Source organism: Diceros bicornis, chromosome 35 (genome assembly GCF_020826845.1).
Source record: "Diceros bicornis minor isolate mBicDic1 chromosome 35, mDicBic1.mat.cur, whole genome shotgun sequence".
NCBI lineage: Eukaryota > Metazoa > Chordata > Mammalia > Perissodactyla > Rhinocerotidae > Diceros > Diceros bicornis.
The window spans coordinates 29,690,933-29,715,915 of record NC_080774.1 but is presented as its reverse complement, the minus strand read 5'-3'; the positions used below and the strand labels follow the sequence as shown (position 1 = coordinate 29,715,915).

The window sequence follows — 24,983 nt, the reverse complement described above, 5'->3', positions numbered from 1 at the left end:
GCTGAGACCCAGGACTCGGGCTGGGGGTGATGGAGTCAATGGATGAGTAAGATGAGGCCTGTGAGGGCCAGCTGAGCCCAGGAGTGGGCAGAGGAGGCCACTAGACTCTCCCCTGCCCCAGGACAGCGGCTCACTGGTGGGAGGCCTGAGGCATGGAGGCCCTTGAGGCTACGGGCTCCAGCTCTATGAGATCCTTCGACATCCTGATCACTGGGCACTTAGGGGCCAGGCTGGGGCGGGTGGGGGCAGGCAGGGGTATGGGGTGGGAGGGGGCAATAGCCACAGCAGGAGATACTCAGCCCAGGTCTCCCTCAGGCAGGGAAGTTGGGGCTCATCCCCACAACCCTCACTCTGGGCACCGGAGCAGCTTGGCTGGGTGTGGTGAGTCTGGCCAACATGGCTCCCTCTGGCTGCCGGCAAGCACGTGCCCAAGTGCACACCCGAGCCCCTCTGCTGACATGAGTCTCAGGGTGAGGGCTGGGGAGGCGGCAGGATGGCAGGTTGGGGGCCAGGACATGGGTCTGCCCTGCTTCTCCCAGCTCACCTTCTCCTGTGACCTGCTGCTGTTGTACGTGGATGAGGAAGCTTGTTTATTCTGGAGGACCAGGTCTGAGGAGGGGAGCTGAGGGCCTGCCTGGACCCTGGGCCACACTTTGGAGGATGGCTGGAGGCCCAGCCTGCCGTCCTCATCTGCAGGCAAAGGCCCCGAAGGGCACTGCCAACCCTGAGCAAACAGAGCTGGCTTCCCCACCCCCACACCCGGCTGCCCAGGTGCCTTAGAGGGGGCCCAGCACCTTCCCCCACTGGTGATGCTGGGAGCTGGATGCCATCATCAGGGTGGCCCTGGGAGCCACTTGCTGGCCCATTCCTGAGGCCTGTAGTCTTTCTCTGCGGGTTGGGGGTTCAGGACTGGGAAGGCTGGGGACCTAATCTTGAGGACTCATGGATGAAGCCCTAGCAGGACCCGGGCTGGGGGGTAGGGGGAGAATTCCACCCTTCAGCTCCCAGGCAGACTGTTCCTCCCCAACTCCAGCCTCGGCAGGGTGCTGCCTGGGACCACAGAAGCCAGTTTTGTATAGAGACCTGCAGGGGGACACGACACAGGGCACTGGTCCAGTGGGGGTCCTGCTGGGTCTGGGTCTGGACAACGCTCTCCCAGTCTGTCTCCAGTGTTCCCAGCAGCTCCCTCCTTACCAGCTGTCCCCTTACTGGCTGTGGTCGACTCCAGCCCTGCTTGGCTCCCACCCCTCCTCCTCCTGCCAGCACTCGCCTCACAGTAGAGCCCATGCCCTCTCAGCGGCCCTGCATGGGGGTCTGTGCAGCCAGAGACAAGGCAAGGGAGAAGGAAGCCTGACAAGAGGAGTTGTCTCAGCTGCTCTGGGGCTGGGTTACTAGGGCAGGTCCCCTCCCAGCTCTGGGCCTCATCCATGGAGTGAGGAGTGCGGTGGGAGGATGATCCGACCCCCGAGGACCCCAGGCAAGGGCACAGGCACTTCTTGGGGCCAAACCTGCTCAGCTTGTGAGCACCAGCCCCTTCCTGGTGGCAGCCCTCGGGCTGTGAGGGGCTGTGATGAGGAGGGGGCAGGGGCTGAATTGGTGGACACGGGGTCCTTTGGGACCTTCTATATGTCTCCCTGGTGACCCCAGCACAACTCCCTGGAACCTGCTCACCGGGCTCCTGGGAGCCCTGGGTGGGGAGGCTGAATATCTGGACACATATGTCACTGCTGCCCAAGGTCACACCTGAGAACGTGTCTGGGCAGCTGCCCACCCCAGCCTGAGGCAACTACATGAGGACCACGCTCTGACCAAGACCCCAGGTGGAGCCCAGGGGCTGGAAAGAATGTCCCTAACAGAGGACATGGAAGCCCCCAGCAGGCTGGCCTGGTTCTGGCTTTGTAGTGCCCCTGGGAGTCTGAGTCTTGCCTGCTGCAGAAGTTCCCTGTGCCCCTGGGCCCAACGTCAGGAGGTAAGGGATGGGGCTGTGGAAGCCAAGTCCTCTCTTGGTCCCACGGAGGGACCGGGGTTTTGGGGGTACCTGCCCCAGGGAGACAAGGGGCTGCCTTCTCATGGGTCCCTGGTGACCAGGGGCGTGCTGGCAGCTTGCTGATGGAGCGACGTGGGGCAGGTTGGGGAGAGCCAGGGCTGGGGCCCAGGCTGGGCAGCATCTGGAATCATCTGGCACCTGAGCCTCAGCAAAGCCTTGGGGTCCCTGCTCCTCTCTGTCTCCAGAGCCGTGTCCGTGGGAGGCAGGTTCAGAAGGGCCAGGGTGAGAGAACACGGCCCTGAGCCTGGTTATTGGAGCGGGGTCACGGGTACCTGGTTGTCCTTGGGGCCCAGAGAAAGCTGAGGTCAAGGCTGCAGAGAGCTGAGGAGTAAAGCTGCCAGAGCCAGCAGCTTCCTGTGTGGCCCTTACAGGCAGGAACGGGGAGGGGGAGGTGTCTATGGTAGATGTAGCATGGCCTTAGGGAGACCAGGGGGTGGTGTAGGGTGGGGACTGGGGCCCTACCACCACCAGGTGGGCTGGAAGGTACGTGGAGAGGCCCAGGCGCTTGTGCCCCCACCTGCACGCGTGTGTCCCATCCGGAGCCTTTATCACAAAGCCCTGAGGGGCGGGCAGGGAGAGAGGCAGCTGGGGAGCTGTGGGCAGCTCTGAGCTTGGAACCAGCTGTGCCTCAGTCTGCACGTGGCTATGCACCCTCAGGGGAGCCGTGTGGGACTGTGCTGAGAGATGTGCGTACCCGGGCAGGTGGGCCTCTATACCCAGGGCCTCAGGCACGTGCCCTGCTCTCTGGGAGCCCTGGGAAACAGAGGGAACCCCGGAACTCCACTGTCCTTTCTAGGCGGCCTCCTTGGGGTACGGCTCTGCTCTCTGGATCTGCCCCTGAGGGGACATATGGCAAGCCTGGGAGGGAGCCTGTCCCCACACTGTCATGAGCCCCTCTGTGCCCAGTGTGTGTAGCTCAGCTCTGAGCTGGGCAGAGGGCACTGGACTGAGGGCAGCACCCCGGATCTCAGGCCTGGCTGTGTCCCTGACTCAGGGCTGTTCCAATGTTGTTGCCACCCCCACACACTAAGTCGGCATTTTTGCTGTGGTTTGGGGGACAATCGACTGGTTCCTGGGGCAGGTGAGGTCTCAGTGCCACGAAGAACACCACAGTGGATGTGGCAGCAGGTCACGTAGCTGGCTGAGCAGTTATTGTTGTGGATCCTTGGAGCTGTGGGCCTCTTCCTTGCCAGCCCCATTCCACCTGCCCAGGTAGCTGGAGTTGGTCATAAACTGAAAGGCCCTGGGCAAAAAGTCTACCACATCAGTGCCAGCCACAGCCCACTCCCAAAGACTCGAAGCTTGGCACCTGGAGTGAGGTCCTGAGGACCCCCCGGCATGGGCGGGCCTGCAAACCTGAGCTGCCCTGGGTTTGCAGAAGAGGCTGCAGGTCCCTCAGGCCTCCCGAGGATGTGGGGAAGGGCAGGCAGGCCCCCAGCGGTCCTCATGGACTGGTGGGCTGATCTGTGCGGTCCGGCTCCTGGGCTGGTGCCTGGCTGGGGGGCTGCCAGGCCTGCACCGTCTCCTCCAGGCTGCTGCGTGTGGCAGTCAACCCCGGCCGCTGGCGCTGGTTCTCCTTGCTGTGCCGGATGCCGTAGCCAAAATACACCGCGAGTCCTGCAAGGAGGCCACAAGCCTGAGGGGCAGTCCCAGCCCTGCTTCCCTGCTTGCCCTCCTCCTGCAGCCCACCCGGGTCCCAGCCTGGCCCCCACTCACCTATCAGCATCCAGATGGAGAAGCACAGCCAGGCCAGGGAGCTCAGGTGCAGCATGAGGAAGATGTTGAGGAGGATGCTCAGGGCTGGAGTCAGGGGCACCAGGGGAACCTGAGGGACAAGGGCAGGGCTGGGCTGGGCTGTGGGAAGGTCTGCTGGCCCAGGGCCTCATTTCTCAGGAGTCCTCAGAGCCTTTCTCTGCCTCTGGAGATTCTGCAGACAAGGGCCCACTCGCCATGTAGAAAGAGGGGGATGGGGACTGCCCTCCCCCGCCCCGTGAGCCCTGGTGCACCCTGCCACGGCAGAGGAAGAAGGGGAGAGGGGAGCTGGCTGGGCTGAGAGTGATGGCTGCTGCTGGAGGAAGTACCTGGAAGGTGTCCTGCTGGCGCTGTTGCTGGTGGGCCCCCAGGACGAGGAGACTGAGCAGAAACATGACGGAGCTGAGCAGGAGCAGCAGGGTGTAGCCCCAGAGCGGGAGGTGCAGGGCCGAGTCCCCGAAGACCAGCACGCAGTCCAGAGTGATGGCCGAGGCCACCAGGACACCGAGTGCCCAAGCCACGGCAGCTCCAGGCCTGCACCCACCCAGGAAGCCGAGGTAGGGCCTCAGGGCTGGTCGCAGCTGCCCAGGCTCAGGGCACACAGGGCTGGCTGGGTCCAGGGAACTGGATGGAGGGACCTTTTGGAAGCGTAGCCCGATAATGCTGATACCCAAACATGTATAGGGCAGCAGTGTGCCAATGGACAGAAACTGGACCAGTGCCTCAACGTCCAACAGCAGTGCCAGAAAAGCCATGAGGACCCCAAACACCAGGATGCCCACCACGGGCACCTGTGTCCAGGGGTGCACATAGGCAAACACCTGGAAGAAGAGCCCATCGGTGGCCATGGCACAGACCATACGTGGCAGGTAAAACACGTAACTGAGCAGGATACCGTTCATGGCTGTGGCAGAGGGTGGGAGACTGGTCAGCATGATGGACAGGCCCACCAGGGGCCACTACTGGGGGCCGGGGCAGGGGTGGCCCCTTGGGAACATGGGCATGAGTTTGTCTGGGCTCTCTGAGCCTGAGTGTATGTGGGGTGCTGGATTGTTCCCCCTTGCCACCCAGGAATGGGACACCTCAGCTTAGGTGACAGATCCACTGGAGAATCTGATGAGGGCCGAGTCCCTCCGCCAGGAAAGGACCTGGAAGCACATACTCAGAGCTGACATTTTATGTACAAGTGGGAGGGGCAGTGAGTAGTTCCCTCCTAACAAGCCCGGGGGCAGAGTCTAATAGCCTCTTCGTGGGCCCATGATACAGGTGGGAACACAGGCCCAGATGGAGATGTGCTCCAGGGGAGGCTTAGGGCAGGGCCCCACCGCCTTGTTCCCTCCCACCTTGCTCAGAAGGGGCCCTTACCGCAGATGGAGCCAGCCACCACGATGAAGCCCGCCCAGCTATAGCCCCGCTGGTAGAAGGCGTCAGCAAGCCCCAAGTCAGGGTCCAGGCTGTGCCAGGGCACCATGAGGGTGAGCGCAGTGGAGACGAGGATGTAGGCACCAGCTACCAGGCCAAGTGAGATGGTGATGGCCATAGGCACAGCTCGCTTTGGGTTCTGGGCCTCTGCACTGGATGCAACAATGACATCAAAGCCCACAAAGGTGTAGAAGCAGGTGGCAGCACCGGCCATGATGCCAGAGAAGCCGAAGGGCGCAAAGCCACCCTCCTCAGTGCTCCAGTTGTGCGGGCGGGCCAGGACACACCCCAGGATGATGATGAAGAGGATGACGACCAGGGTGATGGCAGAGAAGGCGCGATTGAGCCAGGAAGTGACGCGGGCTCCACAGAAGATAAATGCGGAGACCAAAAGTATGATGCCAGCAGCCAAGAAGTCTGGGTACTGGGCCAGGAAGGGCACCCGCCAGATGCCCACATGGGCCTCAGTGAAGCTGCGGATGCTGTGGCCGAAGATGACGTCCAGGTAGCTACTGCAGGCACTGGCCATAGCAGCGCCAACAAAGAGGCACTGGAGGAGCACATTCCAGCCGATGAGGAAGGCCCACAGCTCACCCACGGACAAGTAAGTGAACAGGTAGGCAGAGCCCATGTAGGGCACATGCGCCCCAAATTCCGCATAGCATAGGGCTGCCAGCAGGGAGGCCACAGCAGCCACAATGAAGGACACGAGCACCGCAGGGCCGGCCATCTCCTTGGCTACAGTACCTGTGAATACGAAGAGGGCCACGCCTACCGTGCCACCCACACCCAGCAGGGTCAGGTCCAGCGTGGTCAGGTGACGCTGCAGTGATGTCCCTCTGGTGGGTTCCTTCAGTGTCTTCAGCCGGTTCAGCTTCTGGCAGAAGCGCACCAGGCCGGCGGTGCTGGGCAGCCCCCGGGCCATGGTGGGCAGCTGAAAGGAGCACCAAGCCGGCTGCTGGCACCTATGAGAGCTAGAGAGAGTGACAAGCTGCCAACCTGGGTCCTGACCAGCCTTCAGTCCTTGCTCTGACCCTGTCCTGGGGGCCGAAGCCTGCAACCACTAGCCACCTGGAGGGCTGGATGAAGCATGGGTCAGGGCCTGCCAGCAGGGTGGCCAGGAAGTCACAGGGAAGCATGGCGATCCCTTCAGCCTACCCTTGGGACAAGAGAGGGAACCTGAAGTAGCCAGATCTGGGCCAGTTTGGAAGGGGCCCTCAGGGTGGGGAGGGGGCAACCCCAGGGACCCCGACTAGGAGACGCTCCAGTGGTCTGGGATCTGAGAACAGGTTGGAAACCCAAGGCTTCCCAGGAGCTGGACCGGACGTCCAGGACCCAGCGCAGGAGTGACTCTGTGACCCTGGGCTAAGACCTGGTGGCCACCTGGTCTCAGACAGCTGTGTTCATCCCCACCTCCTGCAACCCACTGGGCTTGTATATCAATGTACCTCGCCAGGAGTGGGGGCAATCTGGGCCCTGCACCCCAGGCCTGCGCCCCAATAGGCCCTCACCGTGCCACCCTCAGAGACATTTCTGCTACAAGCCTATGACCAGGTACCTCTGCCTTCTCCTCCTTTCCCGCCTGTGTCCCTCCCTGTAGGACTTGCTGCAACTCACCTGCTGTAGCTGCTACCGCTCCTCTGTGCACAGGTCCTGCCCTAACCCCTGGGTGCCCGATCCAGCACTGGGCCCTGCCTCGTGGTCACACATGCACTCAGCCCACCTTACCCACACCTCACACAGTCAAGACCAGAGCTCACCAGGTTCTAGGGAGGCCCTATTATGGTGCCTGGTTCACAGATGAGGAAGCCCAGGCCCCCAGGGGACTAGCCCAGGTCACCGGGGTGGCCTTGGGTGGCTGGTGGAGGTTAAGGTCCAGGTTTTGGAGGGGTTGAACCCACCCACTTTCCCTGCTGCAGACACCCTCCTTGATCCCTCATCCCAACACACGTATTCCACCAGCTGGGCACCGTCCAGGCCCCTCCACACTGGGAGGTGTGGGGGCTGCGGGATTCAGGCAAAACTCGGGTACAAGGAGGGTATGAATCTGGCTGAGAGGCCCTAGGTGGTCCCTGACCTCCCGGCACAATGGGATGGCAGGAAGCCACCCTCATCCACTGACGAGGGAGTGCCTGGCTTTGGGGAGTGTTCTGTGAATTGGCAGAACTCATGCTGGCTTTTCTGAGCCTCTAGCTAGAGACAGTGTCCTGAAAGGAAGCAGGCAGACTCCTGGGGACAACCTCCAGCCCTCTAGCTTGGGGCACCCTAGGGCCCCTCAGACACCAATGGCAGCCCCTCCTAGCTCAGGAACACCTGTCAACCCTGGAGGACCCTGGGGGACCCTAACAGCAGCTCTCCACTTGTGGATATCCATGAGAGGTATCGTGGACTGAGCATCTACTCCATGCTGGTCCCCACATCATGGGGAAACACATCACGTGTCATCACGTGACCATCAAAACCCCCCTCAGGCTTATTTATTCCTGGGTCTTTGTCCTTCTGCTCCTCCCACTTCTTTGAAGGTGGAAAAGTTGGTGAGACAGGATGTTAACTTGTTTACAGCAAAATGATGACAATCCATCCAAGCAGAGCAAAACCAAAACAGACATCATTTTCCCCCAGAACTCCCTCCATGTTGTCAGGTTTATATGTGGTTTGTGGAATAGGATTTTAGGGGCACCTGCAGGCTGTCTGGCTCAGTGGGCTGGGGACAGGATGGTGGACTCCCAGACAAGATGGTGCCACTTAGAACACTCTGCCTTAGCCAGCCCCTTTGCCCCTTCTGATATTTGGCTGACGTTGTCTTGAGGAACTTCTCAGATGGGCTCCCACTTCCTGTAGGGATGACATCCCTTACCTTGCTCCTTGTGGCCTAAACATGACTGAGAAGATGTTCCTTCTTCCGAAATGCCTTCACAGAAATCCAGAAAAATGCATTTCCTACAAAGAGGCTTGGGCAGTTTTGTAACAGGAGCTCCCCCAAGGCCTTACCGATGACCACCTGAGAGCTGGTGTGCAGGGTTTCACAGCACTGACTTCTTATCTACTCAGAGAGGGGCTCTTACCACACCCCCTTTCACAGGCACCAACATCCAATGGATATTTGTGGCCAAGTGTGGTGTCTTGACATGAGTGCAGCCATGTTTGGCTCTTCCATTAACCTACAGCCACCAGCACACAAAGAAATATAAAGCTGCTTTCTGTGTGGTGGGAACTGGCCTTTCTCTCATGGAGATAGTTGCAATTTGTAAGAATTTCAAGGTCCTTTGGGCGTCACAGCCTGGGGCAGACTGGCCATCTGTGGTGGCTAGTACAATAACCAGGGAAAACAATGCACGTACACAACTGCCAGGCTGGGACGATAGCCGGGAGGCTCAGTGCACGTATGCCATTGATAACCATTTGTGCATGGAAACACTGAATGCTTGCTCTGTAAACTCTGCAACTGCTTATATAAACTGCTGAAAACCAAGGCCTAGTGAGAGTCTCACCTGTGGAAGAGACACCTTACCCAGGACATGTGATTCCCGCCCAGCCGTGTCAATTGAAGGGACTCTCCCGGCAGTAGGGCATGGATGTGGTGAGTAACCAATCTGATGTGTTCTCTTTTCAGTGAACCTGGTATTTCTCTTTCCGGTTGATTTGTGTCATTTCCTTTCAGTCAATGTGAATGTTTTCCCTTTCCAGTCGATCTGATGTTTTTCCCTCTCATTATATGATCTATTCGAATCTGCTGCTAACTCAGTCAATGTGGATGCTTTCTCTTTCAAGTTGAGCTGATGTTTTTCCCTCTTAATATTTGACCTATTCGGATCTGTTTGCAGACTATCACCTTTACTCTCCTCTATATAATAAAATATACCTTCGGTCCATTTGTTCAGAGTGGAAAGTTTCTTTTACGTCTCTGATCGAATCCCTGAACCTCTCATAACATAATTGGCGCTGTGAGCAGGATTCCATTAAGGAGATGGCTTTCCTGTTCAAAAGAAAGGTAACTGAAGCCAAGGTGGAAGAAATTCCAGGATGGGAGGACCCTCCCTCTTGCACTCTGGCTGGGGAGTGTGCTCGTAGATCAGGGTTATGTGAAGCTTGGGATGCTCGTCTGTGCGATATGAACCATTGGAAGTGACCAAAGCTTTGCAGACAGTGAGGGGGGAAAAAGAGAGATGACGTTTCTTTTCTGGCATGGCGAGGTTGGGGTTTGTTGACTGCTTATCATTGGGCTATAGAAGATAGGGATAAAATACAAGGGAGAAGGTGCTTTTGGAAAAAGAAATTTCAGATTTGCAGTCCCGGCTGATGTCACCCAAAATAGGAACTCTTTCCTTGCCATGAGCCTGGCGTTCTAGTTTTATTTGGCCCCTCATATGTGTCAAATAGGAGCCTGAATGTGTATACAATAATAATTTGGCGAGCCAGCCGGGAGGCGCTTTGTCCGTGGCTCTTTGTCCGTGGCTCGGTGGCCCTGGGCCGGGTGGGATGTCCTGGGAAACAGTCCAGCAGCTGCCTAGGTGATTTGCCCTAGGGACTGCTCCCAGTGCTTTCCATCTGACCCAGCACCGCTGACCCTGGGCACATTTTCTTATAACAGGGAAACAGGCTCTAGAATTATTTGTTTGTTTGTTTTTGCTTATACAAAAACTCACTTCCCCTCCATCTGGGGTCTTATCTCTTTAAGAGGCAGGGCTATCCCTACTGGAGTGGGAATAGTTGTAGGACTTTTACCCGGAATCTGTTAGATGTATCTGTCTGTTCTGTTTGGGATCTTATTTGACTGTCTGTTCTGTATGTTTGTAATTTTGAAGGGGGGAATTCCATCTGTCCCCAAGAAAAGCCCTCGGGGCGACCTCTTGGCTAAATGGTCTGACTTCAGCTAGGAGCCCATGTCCAAGAAGAAGATAGTTTTTTCTTGTAACACCACATGGCCACAATATTCCATAGAAAAAGTGGCCAAAATGGGGCAATTTCAGTTTACCAAAACTGATGTATTTGCTTATACAATTGGAAAAAGCCAACTAAAAAGTTAAACTAATGGGAAGCCTATTTTAATCTTTTGAGGCTTCTAAATGAAATCAGGAATACTGTACTGCCTCTTTAAGAGAAAATAATTAAATAATTAAACACGCCAGCAGCGGAAGCTGAATCTGCTGCTCCTCTCCCCTCTCTTGCTGAGCTTCCCCGCTTCAACTCCCCCGGAATTCCTGATCTAAAATTAAGCAAGCGAAAATAAGTAAACTTTTGAAGTAATTTAAAATTGTGATGGCCATTCTGGAAAACCTCTGTTTCAGATGAGTTCACCTTAAGGGTCACCCTTAAAAGACAGGATTCAAAACCTCTCACAATGAAATGCAATCTTTAATTAATACACGAAAGCTTCTAAAAGACAAAGTTATTGCAAAAACAGCTTCCAAAATCTTTTTGGTAACTTGAAGCTTTAGAGTTTTGCTAAATTAAGTTAATAAAAATTTATTGAATCTCTGGGTCATTTCCATGTAAGATAAAACATTAAAAATTGGTTGCTAAGCATAGATTTGTCTGCTTTTGGTTTCTTTTTTCTTTTTTTTTTGTGAGGAAGATCGGCCCTTAGCTAACATCTGCCAATCCTCCTCTTTTTTGCTGAGGAAGACTGGCCCTGGGCTAATATCCATGCCCATCTTCCTCCACTTTATATGGGACGCCACCACAGCATGGCTTGCCAAGCAGTGTGTCAGTGCGCGCCCGGGATCTGAACCGGCGAACCCCGGGCCACCGCAGCAGAGCACGCACACTTAACCGCTTGCGCCACCGGGCCGGCCCCTGCCTTTGGTTTCTTATCTCAAAAAAACTAAGAGATGCTTGCGTTTATTGATAAACATGTTTTGTATATGTTGAGAAATTTTCTATGAAAAAGTACATATTTCTAAAAAGTCTGTATACAAAAAAAGGAAAATGTATGTTGTCCATAAAAAAGGTATAAAAAATAGAGATATTTTTATTTTATTAAAAAAGATAAATTTTTCCTAAAGTACTAGGGGAAAAAAAGGCATAAAACAAATTCTAAATGCACAAAGTAAGTGACAAAAGGTTTGTGAAAGTAAAACCCTGAGGAGTTTTGTACATGGTTAAGTTGGCTAAAGTAAGCTGGTGGAAAATTAGGATTTGGCTTTCTGTTATAAAGGTAATTTTCTTAATCTTTTAGTCTGCTCCTCATATAAAGATTAAAAGGTGTTCCTTTGAGTAAGTCTATATAAAAAACAGAACATCTATGTTTTTTAAAAATAATTTCCTATGTTCAAAAGGACTGAGGTCTCTCTATTAAGGTTTTTGTTTTTGTTTCTTGGCTGTTTTAACTCTCTGTTTGCCTTTGACTGTTTCTGTTGTCAACTTGATTAAATAAATAACTAGGCATTGTTTCCTATTTGACCAACTGTTTTAAAATCTTTTGATATTTTTGATAAACTTCTGCCAAAATTAAAGTCTTTTTTTTAACTTAAAAAGAATTTATAAAACGATATATGATTATGGTGCCAAAACACAATTGTTACTATATTTCATGTTGATGCTCACAGTTCTTTAATTTCTACAAAACAAAAGTATAAGTCTCATGCTGATCAGCTGGTGCAAATCCGTGCAGCCCACGACCCAGGCTTAGCACCATAGGTCCATGAAAAGAGTGGACACTTGGGAAAACAAGCTTCATACGGGTGGGCACAACAAAGGGGAATCCTTGTCACCCATGATGATGTTGCCACTGCAGCACAATGTCAATTATGCCAACAGTTAAACAAACGGGGAATTCCACACCCCTGCCAAGGTCATATCCAAAAGGGATTATTTCCTGCCCATACCTGGCAAATAGATTTTATTGGACCCTTGTCAAATTCTTATGGATATATTTATGCCTGCACTGCTGTTGATACATATTCTGGTTATTTATTAACTATGCCGGCTAAAGCAGCCACCCAACAGAGTGCCATAAAATTCTATAAAACACCAAGGCAGATTCAGAGTGACAGCGGTTCCCACTTTACAGGTAAGTTGATTCAAACTTATACAAAAAAAAAATCATGTTGACTGGATTTATCATATACCTTATTACCCCCAAGCTGCAGGCCTCATAAAACGAATGCATGGATTGCTTAAATAACAATTGAGAAAACTCAGTCATGGCTTGTTAAAGGGGTGGCACAACCATCTAAGTACTGCTCTAAATATGTTAAATAACAGGCCACTAGGCCCTAATGAGACTCCTCTGTCAAGGTTGTTACCAGCAAAGATTACAGAAGTGGCAGCCACTAGCCATGAGCTTATGACCTTAACCTATTGGCCATTGACTCAATCTGCTACACCGCCTTTTCGTGCCATGGCTGAAGCGGCTGGATTGGATTTATCTACTGTTTATTCTATTCAATTGCCCGCTAAGAAGCAATCTATAGTCCCTACTGGGATAGGGGTACAATTTCCCAAAAACACTTTTGGTGTGTTAAAAAGATGCTTTGGACTAGACGCAAAAGGTATTGATATACTAGGAGGAGTCATTAATGCAGATTACCAAAAAAATGTATAAAATTTATATTATATAATGGTAGTGACACAGTACTAACTATAAAATTTAAAAAACGAATGGGACAATTATTGGTACTTCCCTTCCTGACTCCAAGTGTGTCACGAGGACAACCTCCAACTAAATTAACTAAAAGAGAAATGCAAGGATTTGGGTCTACAGATGGATAAAAACCTAGAGCAAAGGTGTGGGAGACACACCCACCCAATGCGGCTCCCTGTGCCACAGAAGTAGTGGCCCAAGGGCCCGCTGCAACACTCACAGTCATGTATCCAGAAAGTAAGCAATTATATCATGTTCCTAAAAATTCTGTTTCTTTATGTAAATAGATATTCCTGCTGTGCTTGCTATGCTATGCTACAACTCCACACATCTGCAGACCTCCACACCAACTAATGTCTCCATAGGACAGCATTTGACCCTACACTGCTGGACCAACTACTCTACACCAGTGGGACCTGTAATCTGGACTATAAATAGCCAAAAAATTTGGTCTCAAAAATGTCAAGCAACTTCTCAATATAACATAATTTCTCTATTACCCTGCCTCCTGCTACCCTCCGTGATGGGGGCTGGTCTAGACTTCTACAAGCTAATTTGTTAGGCCTAAATATTACCTTATCTAATGTTATCTTTAATGCTGTACATGATTTGCAAGATCAAGCTAACAATACTTCATATTCTAAGGGATTGTTTGATTGGTTATCTTGGGGTTTAGGTCCTTTATTGCGAGATGATTTTATAATTATTATAGTCATTGGATTTTAGGTTCTTGGATGTGCCTTGTGTACTTGTGTAACAAAGTTCATTGTCTGTGCATATGGTGTCTTATGGTTAATGGAGATGGCCACAGCTGAAAATGTATTGACATGAGTACAGCCATGTTTGGCCGCTCCATTAACCTACAGCCACCAGCACACAAAGAAATATAAAGCTGCTTTCTGTGTGGTGGAAACTGACCTTTTTCCCGGGAACTGGCTTTTCTCCCACAGAGATAGTTACAATTTGTAAGAATTTCAAGGTCCTTTGGGCGTCATGGCCTGGGACAGACTGGCCATCTGTGCTGGCTGGGACGATAACCAGGGTAAACAGTAAACGTACACAACTGCTGGGCTGGGACCATAGCCAGGAGGCTCAATGCACGTACGCCACTGCTAACCATTTGTGCATGGGAATACTAAATGCTTGCTCTGTAAACTTTGTAACTGCTTATGTAAACTGCTAAAAACTGAGGCCTGGTGAGAGTCTCACCTGTAGAAGGGACGCCCGGCCCAGGACATGTGATTCCCGCCCAGCTGTGTCAATTAAAGGGACTCTCCTGGCAGGGGGGGCATGGATGTTGTGAGTAACCAATCTGATGTGTTCTCTTTTTGGTCAACCTTGATTTGTGTCATTTCCCTTCAGTCGATGTGGATGTTTTCCCTTTCCAGTCGAGCTGATGTTTTTCCCTCTTAATATTTGACCTATTCGGATCTGTTTGCAGACTATTGCCTTTACTCTCCTCTATATAATAAAATATACTTTCGGTCCATTTGTTTGGAGTAAAAAGTTACGTCTCTGATCAAATCCCCCAAACCTCTCATAACACGTGGTTGATGCAGTGAAGTGTAAACTCCCAGGGACGTGGCTGGTCCAAGTGCTGGGACCCCACTGAGCAAGGCTCTTACACAGAGCAACACCAGGAAGATGCAGTGAAGATAAAGCACCAAAAAATATGAGAAGATGAAGAGAGAACACTTCCCACCTCATCTTACAAAGCCAGGATCACCCTGACACCAAACCCAACAAAGATGTCACAAGAGAAGAAAACTACAGACCAATATCTTTTATGAATATAGATGTAGAATTGCTCAACTGAATACTAGCAAATCGAATCCAGCAACATATAAAAAGGACCAAGCGGGATTTATCCCAGGAATGCAAGATCGATGTAACATATGAAAATCAATCAATGTCATATGCCGTACTAATAGAATAAAGGACAAAATCAAATGATCGTCTCAACAGACACAGAAAAAAACAGTCAACAAACCTGGAACAGAAGGGACCACCCTCAAACTGATAAAGACCATCTACGAAACACCCTCGGCTACTACACTCAATGGTGAGAGACTGAAAGCTCTCCCTTTGATCAGGAACAACATCAGGATGTCCTCTCTCACCACTTGTACTCAACATTTTACTGGAGCCTCTGGCCATAGCAACTAGGTGAGAACATGGAATAAAAGGAATCCAAATTGGAAAGGAAGAAGTAAAACTATCTCTAGCCTCAGATGACATGATCTTTTGTAGAGAAAATCCTAAGGAATCCACACACAAAAAATTAGAACTAACAAGCCAGTTTAGAAGAGGTGCAGGATACAAGAGCAAAATACAAAAATCAATTGTATTTCTGTACACTAGCAATAAACTACCCAGAAATGAAATTAAGAAAAGAATTCTGCCTACATAGCATCAAAAAGAATAAATTTATGTATAAATATATTTAGGATAAATTTACCAAAAGAAATGCAAAACTCGTACACTGAAAACTACTAAACATCATTGAAAAAGTTAAAGAAGATCTAAGTAAGTGGAAAGACACCCCACCTTCATAGACTGGAAAACCTAACATTGTCAAGATGGCAATACTCGGGCCGGCCCCGTGGCTTGGCGGTTGGGTGCGCGCGCTCTGCTGCTGGCAGCCCGGGTTCGGATCCCGGGAGCGCATTGATGCGCCACTTCTCCGGCCATGCTGAGGCAGCGTCCCACATACAGCAACTAGAGAGATGTGCAACTATGACATACAACTATCTACTGGGGCTTTGGGGGAAATAAATAAATAAATAAATAAAAATTAAAAGATGGCAATACTCCCCAAATTGGTCTGCAGATTCAGTGCAATCCCTATCAAAATCCCAGCTGCCTATTTTGCAGAAATTATCAAGTTGATCCTAAAATTCATATGGAGATGCAAGGGACCCAGAGGGGCCAAAACAATCTCGACAAAGAACAAAGTTGGAGGACTTACACTTTCTGATTTCTAAACTGACTGTAAAGCTACAGGAATCAAGACAGTGTGTTACTGAAATAAGGACAGACATATAGAGCAATGGAATAGAATTGAGGCTCCAAAATTATGGGGAAATAATTTTTGAAAATTTATGGCTAATTTACATTTATGGACAATTGATTTTTTAGAAATAGCCTTTATTTTTTAGAGCAGTTTTAGGTTCACAACACAATTGATCAGAAGATGGAGTTCCCATATACCCCCAGCCCCTACACATGCACAGCCTCCCCCAATATCAACATCCCCCACCAGATTGGTACATTTGTTATAATTGATGATGAACCTTCATTGACACGTCATTATCACTTGAAGGGGAGTTTGTCATAAAATGTCCAGTCCAAAAGGCCTTTGTCATCTCAACTTTCCTTGCTTGTTAGTGCTGGAAAAATCCCATTCCAGTAGTGCTGCCCAGTGTCAGAGATTAGTGGGTCTGTAACTGGAGGCGTCCCTCACTTTCACAGGAGACCAGAAACACCGTTTTCACTACACCATCCTTACCGCCTGTCAATGAAGGTGTTTACTCTCTCTATGTTGGGTGGCAAACTTTTGGATCATGGGGGCTACATGATTGGTGCCCTCCCTAGGGACTCCTCTTGCATCCATGGTAAAGGTTTATTCTAAGCCTGGAAAGTTATCTCCAGGTCTTTTCTTAAAAAGGCCCATTGGGTTGAGTCACTGTTGGAATAAATATACGAATGGAGATCCTTGTCAATGGCCAGACAATGGATCTTTTGAATTGGAAAAACTTCTATATTTGAAAACTATTTTAGAGAGCTCTCATCACAAGCAGCTGCCTTATTGCTATTTATGGGAAGATCAAATTGAAAAGCAAACCCTGAAAAATATAATGGTTAGCCTTAGGAAATCTCTTAATAAAATGAAAGAACAGAAGTCAGACTTAGAACAAAGATTAAAAAGCAAATTTGATGAAAATTCTCCTTCTCCTCCCTCCTATACTCTATTATACCCTCAGCTCCCTGTCCCTGACTCCCCAGAAGATCTGTTGGATCTCTGGGCCCCTGGCTTAAACTCTCCCTCTCAAGATTTAGCTCCTCAGCCAGCTCCTCAGCCAGTTCTTTGTCCACCCAATTTTTAAGCCTGCCTTTATCCCTGACTGATGTTATTAACTATCAGGCAAATGCCCCACAATCTGAAAAAGACAACTAGATACAAAAGGGCACCAAACAATGGTCAGATGGATTAGACACTGGACCAAAGTGACTTCCTGTAGCTCCTTTTCTTTTGACTTTTTGGCTTGCACTTATCTCCCACCAAATGGGACATATGTGCAGACAGGGGACAGTTAAGGAACAAAAAGACAGTTGGTTTTGCCCTGGCATCCACAAAACTTCTGACCCAATTATTTCCCAGTGTACTCCTTGCCAATTGCACGAAGTTTCTGGGAGAAATCAGTGTACCCCAGGAAGCCCTCCCAGGCCCACACTGCCCTTTGCGGCACTGCAAATGGACTTTATAGACCTGCCCCCAGCTTTAGGCTATTCTCACTGCTTGGTTATCATCTGCATGGTGAGTGGATAGAATGAACGCTATCTGACTAGACATGCAGATGCCACAACAGTGGTAAAGAAATTAATGAATGAGGTTATTCCTTGTTTCGGCATTCATTTATGGATTGAATAAGACCAAGGAGCTCATTTTGCAGCAGAAACCACTTCCTTGCAGAAACTGTGGAGTACTCACTAAAATTTCATACCCCATATCATCCTCAATCATCAGGGCAAGTGGAATGTAAAAATCTAGACATCAAAAGGACTTTAGGAAAGATCTATCAAGAAACTGGACTTAAATGGCCAGAAGTTCTGCCCTTGGCCCTTAAAAGATCCAAAATACTCCAAATAGGAGGCATAGGTTGACTTCTTTTTTTTTTTTATTTTTTTTTTAAAGATTTTATTTATTCATTTTTCCCCCCAAGCCCCAGTAGATAGTTGTATGTCATAGGTTCACATCCTTCTAGTTGCTGTACGTGGGACTCAGCCTCGCATTGGAGGGAGAAGTGGTGCCTTGGGGCGTGCCCGGGATCCGAACCCGGGCCGCCAGCATCAGAGCGCGCACTTAACCGCTAAGCCATGGAGCCGGCCCGGTTGACTTCTTTTGAAATAGGTTTTGGACACCCAATGCCTACTGGCACCACTAAACCTTCCATTCCTAGATTAGGTGAATATTATGAGAATTTAGGTGAACTATTTGATGCTATGACTGGCTATAGACAAAAATTAACAGGTATACTTGAAGCATATCATCAACGGGTAAAAGAGGCGTGGCCTCCACCTTCTGACAGGGCTTGCCATCTCTTCGGACCAGGAGATCAGTTGTACGTCCAGGTCTCAGAAGAAAAAAATGCCCTGTCACCTTGCTGGGAAGGACCTTATGAAGTCCTACTGACCACCTACACTGCCATGAAAATAACGGAAACATCTTTTGGATGTTTGGATCTCTGCAAGCCATGGCAAAATAGACCCAGAACATCACTCTCAAGACAACTGGGAGACCGTCCCCACAGGTGACCTTAAACTAAGGATTTCCAGTTTAAGGATTTCCTTAAACTAAGGCCCATTCCCAGGCCCCAGAAGTAGCTAGCCTCATGGAGTAGACAGGTTTTTTTCAAGATCATGGTTGAAGAAACCTCACTTTCACCAATTTCCCCCCTTACTTTTAAAACTCCCTACACACACACACACACACAGATACAAACACACACATACATACACAAATAACCCTTTTCTTATTAATGACTATACATATGCCTTATAATCATTCATTAGAAAGCTGACTGGAGAGTGCTGGTTTCTATCTGTCTACTTCCCCTCTGTAAGTTTCCACTACGGGCTCTTTTCCAATCTGTGTCTTGCTCTTACTAACCCTCCCTTTCTCAACAGGTAAAGCACACCAAACTCTCCCTTCTGCCAGTTTACCAAACCCTGGCCACACCAACTAATCAATCTGACTGTTGGTTACATCAACAGCTAGAGAGCACAAAAGAACCTGAACTAGTCTCTGTTCCTGCTGATGTGAACACCTGGTGGACTAAGTACGGAAGATGGATGAACGACAGGGTATGGCATCCACGACAAGGAAAACATCACTCTGCCTCTTCTTCTGGTGAGTCACTTGGGCCCCAGAAAACCTCTGGAGAAGCTCAAGGACTGTCCCTTGCCCAGATAAAGACAACAGGTGAAAATTGTTCCCTTTGCATTGAAAGTAAACGTGACACTGGACCTCTCCTGGTGACGTAGCAGGACAATATTGCAATCAAATCCTGTGGTTTGATTTCACAGGTGGCATCTTCAAGCCTCTTGAGGAAATTGTAAGGGACAGTAACACTACTCCCTTTGGCACAAACATTTGCCAAATCACCAAATGTTCTGGATGGCTTATGAGCCACCCTTGTACAACTTGGGGTATTGCAGCTGCCCACGTGGTTAAGGTGCCCAATACCACAAACTATACAGGTGGGTCAAAAACCTGTTTTCCCTTGATCAGGTGACAGGACCAGGCTTTATAGCTGTCAAAATCAGACTGCAGGCCTCCTGTACCAGCTATTCCACAACGTGTTCTACTCTCCCAGGTTGACAGGAGTGCATGGAAAATGGAGATGCTTAGGCACTAACAGTACCAGTGGCAAATGTCATGGAATACACCAGACCTGGGGAACTACAGGTTCAGTTCTAGTCTCATCTGTAAACCACTCTGGTCTTTTTATTTTATGTGGCAACAAAGTACATAAAGGATTCCCAGCTAATTGATCAGGATGATGTGGACTTGGATACCTGGCCCCTTCTGTCACCAGATACTCCACCCTAAATGCCAGCCACATTGCAAACTTGGGTTCCTTTGTTCATAAGATTGTGCCACATAAAGGTGCCAGTTGAGAAATCATACAGAATACGCTTGTGTATCACAACTCCAAGTTCTTTTCAGCATCAACATTCTTATTCCAAAGCTTTGGAAATTACAAGTTGGAAAAGGTGATCTTAAATCTCTCCATGGTAATGGAACAAGAGTTCAACATCACATGCAAACTTTGAAAATGCTCCAGTCACAGATGAACAGCCTGGCCTGTGTGGCCCTCCACAATCGACCTGCTCGGGACACACTGAGGAGGAGCTTATGCAGTCACTGGGGACAAAGGTGGCTTTATGTGAACCAAAGAGGCAAGTAGTGTCTAACTTACATCTATTCAAAGAGAAGATTGACATTTTCCATCAGATAAACGAAGCTCACACATTTTACTGCACTGACTTATTCCCAGGACTAGGAAACTGGTTTAACGGGGTGTGAGGAGATGTGCTCTGATCCCTTCCTTTCTGCTTGTTCATCCTCATTCTAATCTGTGTTCTTTTCTCCCTTTGCAGATTTCTTACCACTTGCCTACTAACTCATTTTCTCTCTCCACAGTCACAGCTCAGCTTTTAATATATGAAACTTCCAGGGAGGTTTCACAGAAGGGAACTGATGGTGTTGAGGGCAGGTCACCCCAAGATGTGCCACTCTGGTATGTGGATTATTTCAAGGTGAAGACAATCAAGGCTCAGAAGACACTGGAAGAACATTTGACCTTCCCCCAAATTGCCTACAAGAATTTAAGATAGAAGGGCCTGTCCCAGGAAGGAGCTCTTAGCATGGATAATTCTAGGTGTGGTAGGAGGAAGGCATCTAGGAAGGGCCATTTTATCAAAGGATCTCTTTTGGGTCCCATTGTCTATAGATGTCTCAGCAAACATTTATTTATCAAATAGAAACTCTTTTCATCTTTCTGTAAATTGCCTTCTCCGGCTTTGAAGTCTCAGACCTCTATCTCCCTCTCCTTAGTCCAGAAGGACATATATACGTCATTTTGCCTGACTGTCTTTGGAATTCTTCATGCTTGTGTGAATTCTGTATTACATGTATTAAGCTTTGTTTGGTTATCTCCTTCTAACCTGCCCTAAGTCATTTTTAATTCTTTGTCCAGCCATAAGAACCAGAAGAGGAAAAGGAGGGGTTGGAATTCTCCCTCTTCCCCTACACCTTCCATTTGTAAAAAATGCAATACCTGCAAAGAGCAGTAAAACAAGATATGCTCGTAATAGGTGTTGTGACTTTGTCAAATTAGCATTTGTTAAGTAGAAACCTGGGGGTATTGGATTGGATGGTGAGCCTGAGTTCAACAACAGACCACTGTGGGAGATCAAGATTTGGCCACCCTGAAATATATCTCTTTACCTTGATTGTTTTCTCTGAGGGACATTTGACCTCCCTCACTACCTGCCTAAAGAATTTGACATAGTAACTCCTTCCTGGAACAGATCTTCTATCTGATGGCTGTAATATAATGTAAAATAGATGTTACAATAGAAAAAGCATCAACAAGCCCATCTGATGTCTCTCTGACCACATTCTCTGGATGGCCCTGCAAGGAGTTGCCAGACAAACATTTACATTTATAAGAGAGTCTCCATTTGTAAAGGTATCTCCCTCTCTGTATTGGGAAGAGGGGGGATGACCTCATTTCTAGAAACTTATCAATGTGAAAGGTGAGGCCTTAAATCTGCATAATGACCTTACTCTTGTTTACTGTGCTTTAGTGGTAATCTCCTGTAACTGACTCCTCCCACCCCCAAAATCCTCCTTTGGCTGAACATGGTATTTAAGATGAGAATTTCTGCTATTGTGTTGAGAAACACAGTGTCCCTGCTTTCTCCCATGTATACATGTTATTAAACTTGGTACTATTTTCTCCTGCTAACCTGTCTTGTCAATTATTTGGCCGGCCATAAGAACCTTAAGGAAAAGGGCAGAGGGAGATTCTCTCTCTCTCCCGACACCACCAAGGAATTGAAATAGAGAAGTCTGTTACTCACACGTCCTGGAGAAGGTCCACAGCACACCTTGAGGGGCCACACTGGGAGGTTAGGGCAGAGTACAGGCAGAGAGCAGGGCAGGACCTGGGGCATATGCCTTCACTGGGGTCCACAGGCAGAGTGCCTTGGGGCTCCCAGGCTAAGTCTGGATTTGTCAATTCAAACCAAAAGGAGGTTTTGGTAAGCTTCGCAGGGGTCTTATCTAAGGGGTGCACAGGGGAAGGCCCTGGGAGAGGGGGAGAATGCCTCTCACAAGGGCAGTGGCGGGAGTCATATCAGGAATTGACATTTACTTGTGACTCTCCTGGTGGTTATCTAGGGTGTGCACTCTCGGGAGGGGCTAGTGTCACTTCAAAGCCCCTGCAGGCCTCTTGGCCACATAAAATGGATGCCGAGGCAGCAATGCTGTGGAGTAGTTTAGCTAAACTCCCAAGAAACTCATACAAAAAAACGTAGGAGTAAATCTTCCTGGCTGCAGATTAGGCAATGGCTTCTTTCTTTCCTTTATTTTTTATTTTTGTTGAGGTAACATTGGTTTATAACATTGTATAAGTTTCAGGTGTACAAAATTATAATTTGACATCTGTATATACTACAGTGTGCTCACCACCACAAGTGTAGTTTCCATCCATCACCATATAATTAAACCTCTTTACCCGTTTTGCCCTCCCCCAATGGTTTCTTTAAATATGACACCAAAAGTCCAATCAACATAAGAAAAATACAGATAAATTGGACTTCATCAAAATTAAAAACTTGTGTGCTTCAAAGAATACCATCAAGAAAGTGAAATGAGAATAATCCATGGAAGAGGAGAAAGTATTTGCAAATCATATATCTGATAAGGGGTTTGTATCCAGAATATATAAAGAACACTTACAACTTAAGCATAAAAAGATAATTAGCCCAATTCAAAAATGGGCAAGCGATTTGAATAGACATTCCTTCAAAGAAGATAAACAAATGTCCAATAAGCATGTGGAAAGATTCTTGACATCATTACTCATTGGGGAAATGCAAATCCAAACCACAGTGTGATGCACTGCCTAGGATGGCTACAGTCAAAAGTCAGAGAAGAGCAAGTTTTGAAGATGATATGCGGCTCACACACTGCTGGTGGGAATGTAAGATGGTGCAGCTGTCTTGGAAAACCATTACGCAGTTCCTTAAAATGCCAAACATGAAGTTAGTGGATGATCCACTCATTTTGCCCATAGGTATATACCCAAGCCATGAAAACATGTGTCCACACAAAAAACCTCGTGTGAATTTTCATAGCAGCAGTATTCATATTAGTCCCAAAGTGGAAGCAAACCAAATGTCCACCAACTCATGATGGCAAATAAAATGTGAAATTTCCACACAATGAAATATTATTTGAGCATAAGAATGAACAAAGTGGTGATACACCGTTGATGAATCTTGAGAACACTATGCTAAGTGAAAGAAGCCAGTTACAAAAGACCACATATTGTATGAAATGTCCAGAATAGGCAAATCCACAGAGACAGTAGATTAGTGGTTGCCAGGGGCTGGGGGGAGAGGGGAATGGGAAGTGACTGCTAATAGGTACAGAGTTTCTTTTTGGGGTGATGAAAATGTTCTGAAATTCGATAGTTATTATGGTTGCACAATTCTGTGGGTATACTACAACCCACTGAAGTGTACATTTTTAGTTGGTGTGTATTATGGTATGTGAATAAAGTTGTTATCAAAATAAAAGATAAAGTACCAAACTATTTCCAAGAAAGAACTCCAGGGACAGGAAGGGCTGAGTGCCAGAGAGAGATGAAGCCTGGTAAACAAGAACAGAGTAAGAAGTTCTTGTTGAGAACCTGAGACCAGCGTTTCCCCCAAGCTGGCCCCTTGTGTGTTACCTATTTGAGGTTGTGAAATGTGAAACAAAACAGAGTCACTTATGTCTAAGGGCTTTAAAATGGAGCTGGGAAGCCATGAAGGACATGGGTCTTATGCACGTCCTCATCCAGCAGGACATGGACTTTTGAACTGACTAATGTTGCAAGAAACCTGCAGCTTATCACAGTGATGGACTTTGGCTTCCTCTAGCTAGCCTTAGCAGTCAATTACTTTTAGCCAAGATTAGTTTTCTACCTTCAACTCCAATTAACACTGTTTGTAATGCAAACCTCCCTTCTGTGCCTTTAAAGCCCCTGACTTTTACTCCCTAGCAGGACACTATTTATGTTTCTACCTGAATCTGTGATCCCTGAATTGCAATTCTCTGACCCCAAATAAATGCCTCTCTGCCTGTCATTTTGGCTCTTTATTTTTAGGTTAACATACGTGGGGTCAGAAAGCAGGACCTGAAGTGATCTCACCTTCATGGACGGGCCTCCCCTGGAACAGGGTATGGTACCTATGATACTGAACCTCTTAATATCAAGTTCCTGTGCCCAATGTGCAGTAAGCCAATCACTGAGGCATTGATGCTTGGAGATAGAGAAAGTTGTATTTGAATTGGCCAAAATGAGAAGGCGGGAGGAACATTTCTCTCAAATCTGCCTTAACAAAAGAAGAAAGCAGGGGGTTTTATAGAGCTAAGGGGCTTGGGAGCAGGAGTTTCAGAGAAACAAAGGGGAAATCCGTGTTTCTTTCAGTCCAGGTAAGCCCTTGGGCAATCAGACTTCTGGGTGACAGCTGCAACTGGGGGCTGGTTATCTGGTGATCAAAACTTCCCTGAAGGCATTCTTTTTCTTCCACAAAACAAGCTCATAAATCCTTGTGACCCTTGAGTCACCCCTCAGATTGAACAAGAAAACAGCAAACTAACAAGATTAACTTCTTTTCATTTGTGTCTGTGTTGGGAAAGAGGTTGAAGGGTAATCCTGTTCTTATTGAATATTGACAGTAACCCTCAGGTGCCCAGCTTCACCTACAGGAGCCACCTGGGGCTCACCGTTTCCATGGATCACTGACTCTTCTGATTGTGGGTCCTCTCAGGTTGACATCCTTCCATTTGTTTGAGGTCGGTGCCTTTTTTGGGGGAAGGCGGGTGACTGCCCAGAAGATGATTGTCTTAATGCCGGTGTGGTGGCCATTACCATAGGAGGGGATTCCCTCAGCATGCGTTTTTCTTTGGTTGGTGAGTACTCTCTATAAATTGAGGGATTTCTCTGTTGTCATTCCTGCCTGTGAGCTTTTCTTTCATATGGGACTTTCATTTTCCAAAGTTTCCAGAGAAGTTTCTCCCTCAGGAACTCCAGCTGGTTTTATATTTAAGAACTAAGGTCCTTGTCTTGTAAATTTCTATCTTAATGGGCCAAAATTACTAAGGATGATTTAGAA

The 24,983-nt window shown here is 48.5% G+C and overlaps 1 protein-coding gene across 1 annotated transcript; it reads right to left on the bottom strand.

Annotated features, from left to right (window-relative positions):
* Nucleotides 1-3,491: 3,491 nt before the first annotated feature.
* Nucleotides 3,492-21,065, bottom strand: LOC131398457 (cationic amino acid transporter 4-like). Its single transcript, XM_058531987.1, has 5 exons — nucleotides 21,040-21,065; nucleotides 5,165-6,186; nucleotides 4,129-4,703; nucleotides 3,764-3,872; nucleotides 3,492-3,664 (listed from the first exon to the last, which is right to left on the bottom strand). The coding sequence occupies exons 2-5, from the start codon at nucleotides 6,144-6,146 to the stop codon at nucleotides 3,492-3,494; spliced, it is 1,839 nt and encodes a 612-aa protein (XP_058387970.1). The 5' UTR covers nucleotides 6,147-6,186; nucleotides 21,040-21,065.
* Nucleotides 21,066-24,983: the final 3,918 nt, after the last annotated feature.